Consider the following 18,054-nt stretch of genomic DNA (forward strand, 5'->3'; position numbering starts at 1 on the left):
TTTATTATACCACCTGTGCTCAAATCCACTACTTCTTCATAATTGATATTCATGTACAAATTACCAGTAACTGAAGTGCTATGGTTTTAATTGTAATGTCAAAATATACATTTTTATAAGATGAAATACAGTAATTTCAATAAAATGGAACACGTGTTTTGTTTTTAAAAATTCAGATTCCAGTTGTAAAGGGTTTACATGCAAAATAAGATATTTTAAAGTCACCACTGAAGATGCTGAGAGCAGAACATGAGTTCTTTTCTCATTCTTAATGAACTGCTTCATCCTGAATAATTAGCATCAGTGGAAACTGCTGACTTAGTTACAAACAGTATTGATACGCAAGTAACATTTAGAGATGACACTTTCCCAATTCCTGTAACTGGGATATGAGAGACCTTAAAGGTAAAAAGTGAGGTACACCCCTGTCAAATACACGATTCCTTCCAATAGCTCAGAAGCTTGATGGAGTACAAGTACTTTCAGGTACTTCTGAATGGTGTTGTAAGTTGGTTTTAATTAGTAAAATTTAATACATATAGACACATACTAAATAACAAAAACTACAAGATACAACATAGGAAAAATTAAATATATAGCTTGCAACAGCAATTATTTATCTATGAATATACGATAAAATATTGCCAGTCAACACACTAGTATTTATAATTTCTAACTGTAACAATCTTAGTGCAAAATACACAAAATCTAAAAAAAAAATAAATATATACACACACACACACGTATATATATATTTTCCCCATCATTTAATATGCTGCTTACACCTTAGAAATGCTTGTAATATTAGCTGGTAATCACAGTTTTTCATTCAACACTATGCAACTGGTGGCCAGTGCAAGGATGTACGAGACATGCTCCCGCTTCTCATTCTCTGCATGATACCTATGAACATAACATGTCGTGTCAACCTGAATGGTTTGTAATTATTAGAAAACTATATGTTCCTGAATAGAATGATGAGATACACAATTATCTGCATCATAAGATTGTGGTTGCTAATTGCATTTTACATCATAGTCTAAATCTGAAATGCTCCTTTGCTAAATAATGCCACTATTTTAAAGATAGTTCTCATTGCATTTACCTAATAGATGTGTAGTAACATAAAGGCCTATGTGATGTCTCCAACAGCTTGAATTTAACTGTGTAGGGTTTCAGGTTTTATTCTGATCTTTACAACCAAAATTTGAAAAATATCTCCAGACAGAAACAATTAAAAAAATTAGTTTATAGTATTTAAAGGAGTTCAATACATCTTAAAAACCAGTATTTTTCTCTTCACTTTTTATTCAATATTGGTGTCGTGCCCTTGGCCTCTGGAGGCAACTCCTGTCAAGTGCGAAGGAAAAGTATCCCTTCAAGAAAGAAAATTAACTCTGCTGAAACCAGAACAATTGGGGTAATGTTTAAGATGCAATTTCACACAGAGATTAAACAAAAGGAGATAAGTAGTGTGGTGGTTTAAACCCAGTAAGGCAACTCGTTCACTCACTCCCCCACCTTTTTGCCCTCCCCCTACTCCTGGAGGGACAGAGAGGAGAATCGAAAAGAATGCAACTCCCCTGGGTTGAGATAAGAACAGTTTAGTAACTAAGCTATAACACAAATCACTGCTGCTACCACAAATAACAATGATAAAGGAAATAACAAGGGAAGAAAACACAACACCTCACCACCAGCCGACCGATAACTTGCCCCCCCCCCAACCAAGCACCGACCCATACCTCCTCCAACCCCGCAGTGTCCTACCCCTTCCGGCTAACTCCCAGTTACATCCTGGGCATGATGTGCTGTGATATGGAATACCTCTTTGGTCAGTTTGGGTCAGGTGTCCTGTCTTTGCTTCCTCCTGGCTCCCCTCCTCCCTGGCAGAGCATGAGGCTCACAAAGTCCTTGGCCAGACCAAACATTTGAGCAGTAAATAAAAACATTGGTGCTATCAGCACCATTCCCAGGCCGAAAGTCAAAACACAGCACTGCACCAGCTACCAAGAAGGAGAAAAAATGACTGCTACTTCTAAACCCAGGACAGTAGTTATTACATGACAAAAACATTAAGAATAATTAATATATTTTTTATTAAGAAAAGGTATAGTAAACAAAATACATTCAAAAATAGATCACCAATACTTTTAAATACCATGAAGAATGCAATCAGAATACACTTGTTAAATGCCCAAATATGGAAATTATCATGAGTAAAAAACATATACTGGCTCAGCATTTTTAGGACAATCATGTATGTTATTCTATGTTAGCTCACACTAAAATAAAAAACTTCTGTAACTGTGTGAGATAAGCCAACAGATATAGAATAGGAAAGTGAAAACAAAAGATTGTCATATCAAGCACTCATTTCCTTCTCATAATTACTATGTTCGCAAAATAGTAACAGAGCTTAGCCAGCCTTGACACAAAACCTGTCAAACCAGTAAAAAACAGTCAGTCCAGTCAGGTGGGAAAGCAGAATTTTGCAAAGTTGATTACTTCACTGGTGTCTCAGAAATTTCAAAGGTAATTACTGACTTGAAGAAAACAGAGGTAGAATATGTGTCAGCCTTCATACTTTAAACAAAATAAGACAAAGCCCCAGTGACAAGGTAATGCTTCAGTTGCTCAAGCACTGCTTACTCCTTGAAGCTCACATTTCTGGCAGAGAAAGACAAAATTTCAAAATAAAGCTATCACATTAGTTAGATTTAGCCTCTTCACATTTCCTTCTGATATTCAGAAATATCAACTATTAGCATATTATCTAAAACTGTACATTCAGTTCATTGACTCATTGATCAAATTCTTAACTAAGTACATGGGAGACAAGAAGGAAAAGATTTCTTGAGAAAATTAAATTAGATAAGAGACAAACAGTTGTAATGCAACAGAACAGTTACTACAGAGTACACATTACTGTGGTAAGCTCACAGGAAGAAATAAGTAGGGTGAAAGACAGTGATAATACGACTGAGATCATTCTAATTTAATAATCCATTGATAGGTTTAAAAGGCAAAATAGTAAAAAAGTCAAACTGCATATAAATTATGCTGTTAAAAACAACTTTAAAACACATCATGAAAATGAGTTATTTTCTGACAAGATACAGTACAGAACTGTCATTCTTAAAATTAAGTGTGCAAGCAGGATAAAAATAGTTCTCTACATGGCATCATTCTTCAAGTACAGCAACTGGACTACCTTTATTGCTCTTGGGACTCACTGCAAAGCAAGGAAGACTAAAGACAATTCTCTCCTGATGATGTTCATTCTCACAAATGTATTATCTATCATTATCTCAGTCAAAATGGTGATTTGCAATGTAATAGGGTTTGCTCAATGGCTCACTAGCACAGCAAAAAAAAATCCAAACCCTGCTGTTTTATCCCCACTATCAATACCTCATTTGCTACAGTTCCCATTTTAGCTTTGTCCAAAAAAATCACAGGAAGAAAATAGTTTACAATGTGGATCATGTCACGCTGACCTCAGTTCTCAGGAAGCATGCGTTTTTGATAAGACTGAGAACAAGCCATATGTATTTACCAACAAAAAGTCTTATTGGTTTGGAATTCTGTTTCTTAGATTTTAGCAGTTAGATAGTTAGATTCATGAGCTGTTATAGAATCATAGAATAGTTAGGATTGCAAAGAACCTTAAGATCATCCAGTTCCAAGCCTGCTGCCATGGGCAGGGACACCTCACACTAGACCATGTCGCCCACGGCTCTGTCCAACCTGGCCTTGAACACTGCCAGGGATGGAGCATTTGTCACTTCTTTGGGCAACTCATTCCAGTGCCTCACCACCCTCACAGTAAATAACTTCTTCCTTATATGTATTTTTATAATACACTATACAGCTGTTATAGAACACGTATTTCTTAAGACAATCACTGTTTATCTCTCCCTGTCCACTCTTTTTCTGCAATTTATTATGCAGTATAGGACAAACATAATATGATGTCAATAATCAGGCCTATAGCCAATAACTGACATCATCTAAAACAACAATGATCTCTAAAACTAAAAGCATGTCAGTGAAAATGAACAGGTGAGAGGTTGATTTTGATTTCTTTTTTATGGACTCTAGTGACCATGAGCATTCAAGCACTAGCAATGAAAAATGTAATGATTATTTTTATGCACTTCTTTTGGAGAAAGTTTAGTCTAATGTGTAGGGTTCAATTCATTTTAATTAGACTCACTCTTACGGAATGTCCTTCCTTCATTGCTGTACTTCTGAGAATTTCATGGCATTTCTCCTAATATGAACCATTAATTGTTTGGAAATAAATATTAAAAATAATAATAAAAATAATAACAATAATTGGCAATAAATATTTGGATATAGTAGTAATAATCAGGTCATATATATTTGGAAGCTGTAGCAAGACCATTAACAGAAATGTCAATCCATTACATTATATGGTCTTTGGAGAGCACTTTGCATCTATTGTTTCCAATCAATATTTTATAGTAGGACAGTCAACCATAGAACTTAGTGTGTAAGGTGGAAGAATTTAATATGATTTTAGAAGTACTATTTAGAAACAGTTTAAACCTAACTCTTAAACTGAAACAATCTGGTGAAATCAAATTGCTTACTTTTCAGATGCTGCTTTCTCAGTTGTCCTTACACTGGAACGTTCTGGAGAATGTGAGGGAGACCTTAATGTTGAACTGAGAGGAGGTGAAGCACGTAAGGACGATGTAGAGAGCCCATGGCGACGCATTTCCTGAACTGCACGCTCTCTACCAACAGACAGCAATTTCAGTTACATTACACTTCAATACTGCAGGATGTTAAAGGAGGGAAACATAACTTTTCCCCCCATATTCTCACTCGATGATTTTCACAGTACTTTGCAAAGCACCTTGCTTTCTCATAATGCTGTTCAACTTTCTTCTTATTTTTGTAAGAAGGGATTTTTTTTTTTGGATGCAATAGTGAACTCACAAAATTTATGAGGGAATTCAGAAACTGTATAAGGTTTTTTCTCTTTTAATTAAGCAGTTTTTGAGATGAGAATATTAGCTTTTGAATGACAACAGGAACAAGATTTTTCATAATAGCCTCTTTCTCACTATTGACAAAAAGCAACAGTTTTTAAAGTGAGAAAGAAGGAACAAGTTGCCTCACTGAAAAAAAAAAAAATCTTACCGTTCAAATCGTTCAGTTGTCAGTTGCCTTTTTAAAGTATCACAGTCAGTCTGCAGCTGTGCAACTTTACTTCGAAGTATGGGAACCTCTCTATTACAGCTGTTTCTAAAAAGAGATCATGAGAAGCAACAAAGTTTTCTTTGAACACAGCTGGCTAGGAGGTTAGAGGAATTAAAGCAAGATAGAATATAGATAGATTCAATGTATTGCTTCACACAGACCAAATGAAAGACAAATCAGAGGCAGTAAGAACAAGTGAATGCAACAAGTTTCTGGAAGAACCTAAGGTGAGAAGTCAGAAGCCAGCAAACCAATGATGTAGCTTTACTACAATACATTGTGTTTTTTTTCAGGAAAAGGTAAACACAAACATTTATAAAACCAGAAAAAAACAATTAAATCATTAATTTATTGATTTACTATCCTCTGTTGCAATGTGAGAAGGTCTTTACATGTACACTTAAGAAATAGAAGTACAAAACAGTAACTATAAGCAAAAAATACGAACAGCAGATACGGCTTTAGTAAAAATTGCATCAAGTAGGCTGTACCTATCTGGCCATCAGACCAGCAAAACCCAGAGTCTGAAAGCTTCTCAACTGCACCAGTAGTGTCTGTGCCTAAGTGTTTCAACTGTGAGAATCGAACCAAAAAGTACCCTCGAAAATCTTAAGTAACATAATTAAATAGACTTATTAGCAAATCTTCAGCTTGGATGACTTAACACTTGGTTGCAAAACACCATTAATTACATTATAAAGCAAGGAAAAAAAAAAATCATTGAATGTAAAATAAGTTGTCTAAACCAGAATCTAGACAGTTTTGTTATTCCATAGTCTTCAAAGCCAACATGAGAGTGAGTGCTCAGAGCCACTTCTGGAGGAGCAAAGATGCACTAGTTTATTGTTATAGCATTGGACTTGAATTCTGAAAAAGAGTTCCAGATCTAGCTCAGTCACAGACTTCCTGTCTGGCACCCGCTGGTCTCTGACTCCAGGAAGATGCAAACTACTCAAGGAATTTGATCCAAAAAGAACCGCAGAATATGTTTTCCTGTGTTCCCTACTCATCAGTAAAATTCCTAGAATGGTATCTTGATCCAGTACGTTGAGAACTGATGCAGTAGACAAGAGGTCTCGATGATATCTTATTCTAAGTCCTTCAGAGACAGGCATATGCTTTCAGGATGAAGGTAAGAATTCGGGGCCAATATCATTATTGTAAAATAAAGAAAGAAAGCAAAGACTTTTGTGAGTTCTGAGGTTATTCCATGTCAATGATATTTAAACAAAATTTAGATAATGAATAATTAAAAAATGTACATGAATTTCATAATATACAAATATACCCCCCTTAACTTCACTGCTCCAAACAGACTAGTCTTTCTTCTAAGAGAGTGTTAAAAATTATTTCTACTCTCAGCAGATGAGCAGGATGAGAAGCTGCAGTTAGCTCTAAGGGAAAACACTGGCCACAATTAGTGTAGGTGCCAGATTCAGTTCCGTTTATATTTCAAAGGAACAAGAAATGATACAGGCCTTTTTCCTTAACAGTTAATATTAACAGCAGCAAAAGTACTTTTGCCTTTTTAAAGCACCATGACTTCACTGTGTCATTCTTCCTTTAATCAAAGTAAGGACAACAGGCATCTTCAGTAGGTAAGCAATTCACATTTACCATGTATTTAAACTACTTGGTGTGGTTTTTGTGAGCAGTACATATTAAAATTCTACTTTCAACTTGCTTTGAGGTCATAGAATCATAGAATAGGGTTGGAAAGGATCTTAAGATCATCCAGCTCCAATCCCCTTGCCATGGGCAGGGACACCCCACACCAAACCATGCCACCCAAGGCTCCATCCAACCTGGCTCCTAACACCGCCAGGGATGGAGCACCCAGAACTTCTCTGGGCAACCCACTCCAGTGCCTCACCACCCCCACAGCAAAGAACTTCCTCCCCATATGCAATCCAAACTTCTTCTGTTTAAGCTCCAATCCACTACACACACACACACACACACCCCACCCTATCACTACAGTCCCCAATGAAGAGATGGAACTCAATGAAGAGATGTTTGATGAATCCACATTGTTCTAAAGGAATCAGGACTTCAGAATAGTTTCCAATAAAAAAAACATAAACCATAGCTCAAGACTAAGAAAATTTGTGTTCTTTTAATAGTTAAATTCTTCAAAGCAAATAAAAATATGGCATTTTGCTTAAAAAGCAGTTGAATTAGATTGCTTCCCCAAGCTAAGAAGAAAATCAACCTGTGAGAGAGGTAGAATATATATTTATATGTTGAGAATTGATACACTCTGATGCAGAAGTTAAATACCCAAATCATACTGCAATGCATACATACACTTACAAACGTACTCAATAGTTAAAAAAAAAAAAAAATCACAAACTATCATGGGTTGGCTGGTTCTGTGGTGGAAATAACATCTGCAACAGATCAGCTATCTTGCCATTTGGTAACTATGTCCTCTAAGAGGATCAGAAGGACAGGATTTTAGTGACTGCACTGAAAATACAGCAGAGTTATACCAGACAAGTGAACTTCAGGAAAAGTATCACACCTCCTGTGTCTGACTGATGTAAGAAAGAGTTATGACAGAGAAAGTGAAGCAAACTTTCTGGAGTCAGACAGGGGACAAATCCAGAAAGAAACCAAGTGCTTATTCTCAAGACTGTGAAAACTCAGTACAAGTAGGTACAAGCATTAAGTTTAATGCTTATATTAAACTGCTGTCCACCAGAGTGCTGATTAATGAAGGAGATATGAAAGATCTGTAAAGAAACTTTAAGATGCCATGGAAGTCCAGAAGGCATTGCTGCAAAAATCTGTTCAGCCTTACTGAAAATCAAGAATTTGACTATATGAGTAAGTGTCATCAGACAGAAAAAGTTTCTTTGTAAACTACGTAACACAAACATACACTTGTTAAAACTTACAGTTTGCTCTCGGCGAGTGTTAGCTTGTCTTTCAATAACTGAATTTCGGAATCTTTCTCATGGGATGTTAAATGGTTCTTAAATTCTTTGTCTCTACTAGTAGCCAGCAATGCTTCAAGATTCTGAACTGTAAGTCTCTCACTGGATAACTGCTTTTTCAGCAACTCTACTTCTGATTTTATATCTTCTAATTCACCTAGAACCTAGGGCACAAATTTTATGCATTACTGATACACTGGTTTACAACACACAGTTCTCTTTCATGAACAGTTGATACAAAACCTAAAATACTTGTAAGTTTCATAAAAATGAACAGGAAACTGAGCTCACAAAACAAACTAAAGCCTACAATTATTTAAAACTATACTTAGTTTAAAACTATTCAAGCTTTGCATCTGTCAAATGTTCTACTAGGAGCTGGATTACTGAGTCCTGGGAATGCTTACCTAAGTACCCATAACACTAATTGACTTCTAACAGCAGTAGGCTTTTGCACAAGTACAAAACCAGTATTTACTATACTTCATTCTCTGTGACTAGGTTAGCTCACAAGTAGCTTCTTGGCTTTTGCTGAAAATGTAAGTAATGCTCGTTTTCCTCACCATACCTATGAATAGAAACAAATTCTGCAGGGATGAGAACTACTGTTCTCAACATCTTGAATAGTATAGTAACAAGAAACCTGACCAATTCACTAAGTAAAGACATAACAACCAGCTGTAAAGAAAAAAGTTCAGAAACTATGGATGTTTAGAACAGTTTAAACCATTTCAAAATATTTGATAAACTTCAGCTCAGTCTAAATTTCAATCTAATTGAAAAAATTCATTAAGGAAAAATCTTTAATATCTATATAAGAAGTGCAATACCAACTTTTTAAAGTTCAAAATTTGAGTAAATTAAAACAGTACATAAAACCAAATAAAAATAATTTGTCTCTGTGGTATGGCAGTTTTTGTTGCCACATTTTGTAGTGATCATGAAAGAAACTCTTTGCTTACATAACCCACAGATACAGATCTGTATACTGCAAAATTTTTAATTTAGATATAAATGCAAAACTAGTGATGTAAATTAACCTACCTTTCTCTCAGAAGCAAATCGTTGCTTTCTCCAAAAACCATTAAAGACAAAGGAAAATATTTTATCATAGCAAATTAAATTTGTCTTTGCTGCTTACCCTTTCATAATCCATGCTTTTGGTTGTCAGCTGTCGAGATAAAAGTTCTTTGTTAGCCTCAAGTTTCACGCAGAGTTCCCTCACAGAAGCCAGGTCCGCCAACACAGAAGACTTATCCTGATTTTCACGTTTAACATCCTCTTCCAATTTGGACATTTTTTTTGTAATGGAGGAGATCTGAGATTCATATGCTTGATGTGCAAAGATATGCTAAACAAAGACAAATACACATACCCCTTCAGTGTTAAATGTTGAGTAAACAGTTCTCTGCTGGATAACAGGTTTGTTAGGTTTTTTTAACACCTTCTTTTCCCTTCAAAATTAGCTTTTCCTATAAAATTAAGTTTATATTACATTCCTTTCCTCTCATCTCCCTAAATCACAGCTAAGAACAACTAATAAAGCATCACTGCAATTTATAATCACCATCTTGAAGAATTATACAAGTACTATATATAAGTGGAATGGGGCTGGATTCCAGCTTCAGAAGAAAATTAAAAGCTTAAACCCCTCAAAATACAATCAATTTTTTACTCAGCTTTTGGGCTAATTAAACGCATGAGACAAAACATGGTTAATCCACAACTATTATACCCTACCTTGATCTTCATAAAGTTATTGCTTCTGAAAGTTAAACATCATTATTTTCTATGCTATTGGTCTAAGTTTCAGCATTAAGCCATCCTGATTGTGGCTCTGGACTACTATGACCAGATTTTTAACTTTAGTCCAGCCACCAATGCTTCAAATAATTCATTCAAAGCTTCAAGGAAATCTAAGAACCAAGCTTACAAAATACCCATAAAGTTAGCTGACAAAATACTGATAAAGCTATATGCAAATATTTTTAAGCAACTAAACAAAAGGTTCTTACAGAGACAGTAACATAACACCATTGATCACCCAACAAAAGAGATCTAAAAGTATTAAAATACACCGTGTGATTCTAATTTTGGGAAAACAGGGAAAGGAGAAAGAAAGAACATCTAACCAAAATCAGTTACTGTTTCTACATTTGAAACATTCATGTATATGAATTATTTTCCACTAAAGCGTTAAAAATAGTATGTTGACTTTATTACAGCGCACTTGAATGTATCCCACTTTCCTTGACAGAATTTCATTGCACAAGTTATTACCCCTTGAATCTCTTTTTCCAGAAGCTCTACTTTCTCTTGGAGATGTCTCCGATCTGTATCTATAGAAAGGAGTTCAAGTCGTATTGAGGTGCTTTCTCCTTCAGCTTGATGAGCCTTCATTTCCCAGTCTTCTGCTTGTGCATGGACCATTCGGAACTTCTCTAACAATTCTTCATTTTCTTTTTCCTAGATGAAACAATAAATCATTCTGTAATGATCAACATGCCTTCAAGTTGCTTGATCTTACCAAATGCCTACTCCCTACAATATCTTCCTATTTTCCCCAGAAGAAAGTAGATTTTTCTCCATTTTCTTAATCCCACTATCTGGCAGCTACCAAAGGGCATCATCCCTTTTGCTAGTCCAAATAGTAAATAAATATAATGACAACATTCAGTTTTCTTAAATGGAAGTATTTACATTTAGTGGTTGTTAATGAATTTCAAAGTTCCCATGGGAGGGGTTATTTTGGTTTTCGCAGCATTGTCAAGGGTCACATTACTGAGATGTACTAATCCTAGTGCTGTCCTTTCCAATAAATTCCAGCAGGAGTCAATTTTAAGTAATTTTACTTACTGCATGTGCTCTTACAAATATTTATATTACAGGAGTGCCTAAAAGACTGATAACCTATTTGGGCACATACACCTAAGCAGTCTATCATAAAAGTACAAAACTGCAAGCTTTAGTGCTTATTAGTTATGCAGTGATCAAACAAATGTTGCTTCTGAATTTTCATTTGGCCCAAATACAAGTGCGTATTATAAGGCAGTGTTTAGTTTTCTGCTTTATTTAGCTCCATTCCTTTCTTCCCCTGTTCATGTAAGGCACAACGGGATAAGCATGTTGCTAGTATGAGTCAAATTTATCTGATGAAGAAGGCTATTTATTTAGAAATTTCTTCCGTGTTTCCTGCATAACTTGGAAGGTGCAGATGAACAAGGCAGTGCATTAGGAAACAGAAACACATAATTAAGCAACAGAACACTGTGCAGAAAAGTAAATTCCCCATCTCACATTTGGATGTTGCCTGTGGAGACACTAGACAAATCCCTGAAACCAACCTTTCCTAATTGGCCACTGGCTATATATTCTACAGTTTTTTAGTACCTGACTTAAATAACTGGTTTCTCATTTGCCAAAGATGGGGCCACATCTGTAGCTGAAGTGCTTTGGACGTATGATATATTATCAAATTCTTAATAATTAAACTTCAAGTGTTCTAATTTGAGAGTTCTAAGCTAACATACTACTGACCTTCATTTTTTCTCTATACTTCATTTTCTACTTGTAAAAAGTGGATGACTTTGCATGCATTCACCTAGACATGCAATGCAAAGTCATATCAAAAATCATTCTTTCCTATTCAAAATCACATAATGGATTTTCCAGTTCATGTTGTCTTGACATAAATTCCATTTGTTTTAAATGATTTTAAGTTTTAATTCACACACTTTTGAATCCAAGTATCAGGATAAAATACAGTTTAAAAGAGCACTGTTTTGGTAGTACAGCTAAAACTCTTATCATTCAGAGAAAAATTCCAATGTGCTATTCCTACACTTTCCTGCAAAGCTACATATAAAATTTCTCTTTTTTAAAAAGTATTAAATATTAAAAAAAAACATTTAAGCTGCTTGCTGACTATACTCATGAAATAATACCAGATATTTTACTGGTTGCCTTCTCAAAAAGCAAAACGATGTTCAAATATGATTTGTTTGTCATTCTCCAGTGCTATAGCCAACTGAAACATAGTCAACAAAATTGTGATGTGCAGTATTTATCAGTGCTTCAGATCTAAGGAGGTTTTATATTAATCCAACAGTAGCTTGAAACAGTGCAGAGGAAAAAATGCAAAAAACAAAAAAAAAAGAAATGGGACAGGGAGAACAGGACCCAAACTATACATTTCTTGATTTGTTTTCTAATGATACCATAAACCCAATGGATTTATTGAAAACAGTAATGACTGCCTACAGATTATACCTTTGAAGCCATCAAGGTCTCGAACCTAGAAACTTCTGTTATGTAATTATGAACCCTGGTTTTCATTTCTTCTTTTTCACGTACTGCATCTTCAAGCTCTGTACTGATAGCCTAAAGAGATTACATAAAGGCAAAACAGTGCATTAGAGTGAATTAATCACTATATATTACTGTACCAGGCTAAATCAATGTAATTGCATATACCCAGATTTTACTGTATTCTTTTAAGTAATTTAGTCAAAGCCCTTTGGGATTTGTAGGGTTCAGAATATTCCATACTACCTTAGATACAACAAAGAGTTTTCGAGGCAAGAATAATCACAGAAAATAATGAATGTCACACCAGTTCATAAAATCTGCAACTTTCCTGATGACATACCTTACTGATCTTCGGAAAATCCAACATACAAAAGTTGAGGAGCTGGGATTTTTCTAGCCTTAGGCTTCATTATCCCCGAGTGAAGGAAAGTTTTGTGTCATTAGAAAGTCAACTTTATAAAAACCAGAACATTTATTTTAAAATAGAATTCAAAGATAACTAAATGGATTATTAAGATCATATTTGGACATCCAAAAGGCACCTTGGAATAAGTTTGAGATGTTGGAATTGCTAATTCTGGCTCTCTCAGGTTCAGCTCTCACCTTTCTCTGAGTCCTCTAGCCTAGAGAGTCAAAAAAGCATTTATCTTCTTCTATTCCCACTATCAAATGTGGCGGGAAATAGATGATATTGTCTTATTTCTTTCCCTTCTTTTTTTTTGTGGTATATTAATACTCATTAATGGCACCCTTTTTATTGTGTGACTTGTTTAGCATATGCTGAAATCAGTTTGCTTGTCTCTGTGGTAGCCTTCCCCAGCACACCGAGAAAGCTTTAGTCATCATATTATGGTAATATCACAGAATCACTGAATGGTTTGGATCGGAAGGGATCTTACAGATCTAGTTCCAACCTCTCTGCCATGGGCAAGGACACCTTCCACTAGGCCAGGTTGCTCAAAGCCCTGTCCAATGTGGCCTTGAACTCTGCCATGGATGAGGCATCTACAACTTCTTTGGGCAACCTGTTCCAGTGCTTCAGCACCCTCACAATGAAGATTTTTTTTTCCTAATATCTAATCTAAATCTACAATCTTGATACCTATTAATGGAATATCTAGCTCCAATAATACACCCACATATTTATGTATTGCACAGTAGGTTTTGCAAGAACAATTCAGGGCACTACCTCAGTTAAAACATTTTGCTATATTGTACTTTCTAGCTTCAGATGCAGCCAGCTTGACTGAGGGGAATTGAAATAAATGGTTTAGCTAATAAGGTTCTCATTATTTTCAGTGTTAAGATTTAGTGAATTCAAACATATATTTGTATCTCAGCATCAAAACCATACAAGGCATTTGAGTCTCCTGATGAGCTGCAACATCTGTGTTGATGTAACTGAATATAAGTTGGAACAAAATTCTGAGCTAAGTCTTTAAATCACACTCACATATTCTCTATGTTCTTTCTAATGTTTAGCTCAATAAAAAATGCTACTTACCCTATAAGACACTGGACATTTATGTTATATACATATAAGAGCAGATTTTGGCTTCTTCAGGAACCTGCTTAGTAAGGTTCCATGGGATATAGCCCTAGAGGGCAGGGGGGCCTAAGACTGTTGGTTGATATTCAATGATCATCTGCTACAAGCTCAGGAGTGTTGCGTCCCAACTAGAAGGAAGTGCAGCAGGAGGGCCAGGAGACCTCCTTGGATGGATAAGGAGCTGCTGAGGAAACTTTGAGGGGAAAAAAGAGGCTTATAAAAGGTGGAAGCAAGGACAGCTGGCCTGGGAAGAATACAAAGATGTTGTCCAGGAAGTTAGGGATCCTGTTAGGAAAGCTAAGGCCCAGTTAGAACTAAACTTCACTAGGGATGTGAAAGGTAACAGGAATGGATTCTGTAATTACACTGCAAATAAAAGACAGACTAGGGACAACTTGGGCCCTCTCCAGAAGCTATCAGGAGAGCTGGCTACTCTGGATTTGGAGAAGGCTGAGGTTAATGACTTCTTTGCCGCAGTCTTCACTGGCAAATGCTCTGACCAAACCACCCAAGTCTCGGAAGGCAGAAGCAGGGATTGTGAGAATGAAGACCTTGCGCCCACTGTAGGAGAGGATCTGGTTCAAGACCATCTTATAAACCTTAACATGCACAAGTCCATGGGACCTGATGAAACCCATCCGGGAGTCCTGAAGGAGCTGGCAAATGAAGTTGCTAAGCCACTGTCCATCGTATTTGAGAAATCATGGCAGTCAGGTGAAGTTCCCGATGACTGGAAAAAGGGAAATATAACCCCTATTTTCAAGAAGGGGAAAATGGAAGACCCGGGGAATTACAGAGCAGTCAGTCTCACCTCTGTGCCTGGCAAAATCTTGGAGCAGATTCTCCTGGAAGGCATGCTAAGGCACATGAAAATCAACAAGGTGCTTGGTGACAGCCAGCACGGCTTCACTAAGGGGAAATCCTGCCTGACCAATTTGGTGGCCTTCTATGATGGGGCTACAGAAATGATGGACAGGGGTAGAGCAGCTGATGTCGTCTACCTGGACTTGTGCAAAGCATTTGACACTGTCCCACATGACATCCTTGTCTCTAAATTGGAGAGGTATCAATTTGATAGGCGGACCACTCGGTGGATAAAGAACTGGCTGGATGGCAGCACACAAAGAGTTGTGGTCAATGGCTCAATGTCCAGCTGGAGACCAGTAACGAGTGGTGTCCCTCAGGGATTGGTGTTGGGACCACTCTTGTTTAACATCTTTGTCGCTGACATGGACAGTGGGATTGAGTGCGCCCTCAGCAAGTTTGCCGATGACACCAAGCTGTGTGGTTCGGTTGATACCCTGGAGGGAAGGAATGCCATCCAGGGGGACCTCGACATGCTTGTGAGGTGGGCTGATGCCAACCTCATGAAGTTTAACCATGCCAAGTGCAAGGTCCTACACCTGGGTCGGAGCAATCCCAGGCACAGCTACAGGTTGGGCAGGGAAGAGATTCAGAGCAGCCCTCCGGAGGACTTGGGGGTGTTGGTCACTGAGAAAATTAACATGAGCCGGCAGTGTGTTGCTCGCAGCCCAGAAAGCCAACCGTATCCTGGGCTGCATCAAAAGGAGAGTGACCAGCAGGTCGAAGGAGGTGATCCTGCCCCTCTACTCTGCTCTCCTGAGACCTCACTTGGAGTATTGCGTGCAGTTCTGGTGTCCTCAACATAAAAAGGACATGGAACTGTTGGAACAAGTCCAGAGAAGGGCCATGAGAATGATCAGGGGACCGGAGCACCTCCCATGTGAAGACAGGCTGAGAAAGCTGGGGCTGTTCAGCCTGGAGAAGAGAAGGCTGCGTGGAGACCTCATAGCAGCCTTCCAGTATCTGAATGGGGGCTACAGGGATGCTGGGGAGGGACTCTTCATTGGGAACTGTAGTGACAGAACAAGGGGTAACGGGTTAAAACTTAAACAGGGGAAGTTTAGAATGGATATGAGGAGGAAGCTCTTTACTGTAAGGGTGGTGAGGCACTGGAATGGGTTGCCCAAGGAAGTTGTGAATGCTCCATCCCTGGCGGTGTTCAAGGCCAGGTTGGACAGAGCCTTGGGTGACATGGTTATTGTGAGGTGTCCCTGCCCATGGCAGGGGGGTTGGAACTTTATGATCTTAAGGTCCTTTCCAACCCTAACTATTCTATGATTCTATATATTGTCCACACACACATTCTATTGTACAAGGACATCCATATCATGCACTTGGAGCTGGGAAGCTTTTGGTCTGCCGTATCCAGCTGGTGCACTAAACCAATTCATTATTCCTCAAACTATGTGAGGGATTAACAAGACTGAATGCACTTCATGCTCTCCAAGCCATGGACTCCGGACTTGGAGAATTCCAAGGAAGAAGAGACGGTGCAATGATGATTTTGAACATTGCAAATGGGCTATACAAGTCTCTTAAGCTCTTTAAAGAACGTGCTTTTACATACCAGTAGTTCGTTTAACTTGCGGACCCCTGGAGAACATCTCAAGATGAAGATCCCGCAAGAAGAATAATGATGACAGTCAAACAGTTTAATTCACTGAATCTCTCAACCCTCTCTGCCTTGCAAATTTTTTATTTAAACTACACCATCAACCTGAGATAGCTCACCTTTCAATAAAATTTCAATAATACCCTATGGAAACATGTAATTCCTCAAGGAGTTAAAGAGTTTATTTCAGCTTTGATTCTATAAGTGATGTAAGTTTAAGTTGTGCCTTCACAGCATGCACTTTACAAGGGAATGTATTTAGCCATCAGCAGCTGAGAGGGATAGTACACCTCCCAAATGGAAAGCTAACCATGAATGCACATGATCCAACTCAGAGTCCACTGGGCAGTCACAAGCCCCTTCCCACCTGCCCTCTGACCTAAAGCTACTGCCTGGCTAGCTGTTAGCAAGGAAGTACATTATGACTCTAATGAAAGACGAAATCATATAAAACTAATGCAAATAAAAAAAAAAAAATAAAAAAACCTCTGCAAGAAGTCAAAAAAAGTACGTGAACAGAATCTCCACAAAAGGCAAAATCCCCACATACACAAAGCTGCATTATACAGCTAAAGTCTATAAGATGCCACCTCACCGTGACACCTACATTACCAATGCAAAGACAATCCAGTAAGAACATTTCTCCAGGGAAATAGATGGCACCTTTGAATTCACCATCTAAAAACCCCACACAAACTTGACACAATGGAAAGGGAACCCCTCCTATTCTCATCGACTGTGCATCCTTATCCATTCCTGAAATCAGTAAACAAATTCAGACTATTCAGGACTATCATACCTTAAAAGTAAGTTTTCTTCAGTCCCTCTGCCTTGTATCTTTGTAAGCCCTCTTATACTTTTCTTATATTAAAGCAAAGTTCCTGCAGAGCAGCACACATGAATGGCAACTAAGCTTGCCAGAACTGGAAATTAAAAATCTGCCAATATCTCTTCAAAGCCACCATTACTAAGGCTCACAGAACACAAACATTAAACCTACATTCCAAAACATACAATTTCAAAATGTGGCATACCTCACTTAGTATATCCAATGCTTCATGGAAACTAAATGGGTGAAACTAATGTATCACTATGCCCCAGAATAAATTCAGATGTGCTAGCAATCTCCTCCCTCTCACTTCGACCTTACTAATAACCTGATACCTTTTGTGGTTTCTTGCTCCTTCTCAATAATCCCTGATCCACAGATAAAACCCAATTTTTAACAATTAAATACCAGCTACTGATATAACCAATTTCATTATAGCATAAATGTAATTTCATTATGGAATAAACAATTATGTCCTAGACTTAATTAGATTTCTTTTTTAATCTGGGGAAGGGTGACTAAACTGAAAGCTTGTCTGTTTCTTCCTCACTGTACTGACTAAGCTGAAGTATCTAAAGTAATTGCTTTTACATGTTCTGCCCAGCCATTTTTAATATCCCAGTGTTCAAGAAATACAACTAATTAAGTATACCAAATCAAAGTTGAGGATACAGCAGTTTTGATGCACCCCTATACATAAGCACGCAATAAATAGTTT

General features: G+C 37.4%; 1 protein-coding gene across 3 annotated transcripts in view; it reads right to left on the reverse strand.

Moving 5' to 3' along the window:
* Window positions 1-2,075: 2,075 nt before the first annotated feature.
* Window positions 2,076-18,054, reverse strand: part of CEP135 (centrosomal protein 135) — a 40,666-nt gene continuing 24,687 nt past the window's right edge. For 2 of the 3 annotated variants that reach the window (XM_062602375.1, XM_062602532.1), the window contains 7 exons: window positions 12,444-12,554; window positions 10,455-10,640; window positions 9,316-9,525; window positions 8,136-8,338; window positions 5,176-5,280; window positions 4,620-4,766; window positions 2,076-2,670 (listed from right to left, as the gene is read on the reverse strand). In XM_062602375.1, coding sequence (XP_062458359.1) covers window positions 2,649-2,670; window positions 4,620-4,766; window positions 5,176-5,280; window positions 8,136-8,338; window positions 9,316-9,525; window positions 10,455-10,640; window positions 12,444-12,554 — 984 coding nt within the window. In that variant the 3' untranslated portion in view covers window positions 2,076-2,648. Of the gene's footprint in view, window positions 2,671-4,619; window positions 4,767-5,175; window positions 5,281-5,518; window positions 6,354-8,135; window positions 8,339-9,315; window positions 9,526-10,454; window positions 10,641-12,443; window positions 12,555-18,054 lie in introns of those variants that run through there. The other variant, XM_062602455.1, reaches the window with a different exon arrangement.

This window comes from Pezoporus occidentalis, unplaced genomic scaffold (assembly GCF_034315485.1).
Source record: "Pezoporus occidentalis ecotype Australia unplaced genomic scaffold, CSIRO_AGI_Poc_V1 ctg1, whole genome shotgun sequence".
In the NCBI taxonomy this organism is placed as follows: domain Eukaryota; kingdom Metazoa; phylum Chordata; class Aves; order Psittaciformes; family Psittacidae; genus Pezoporus; species Pezoporus occidentalis.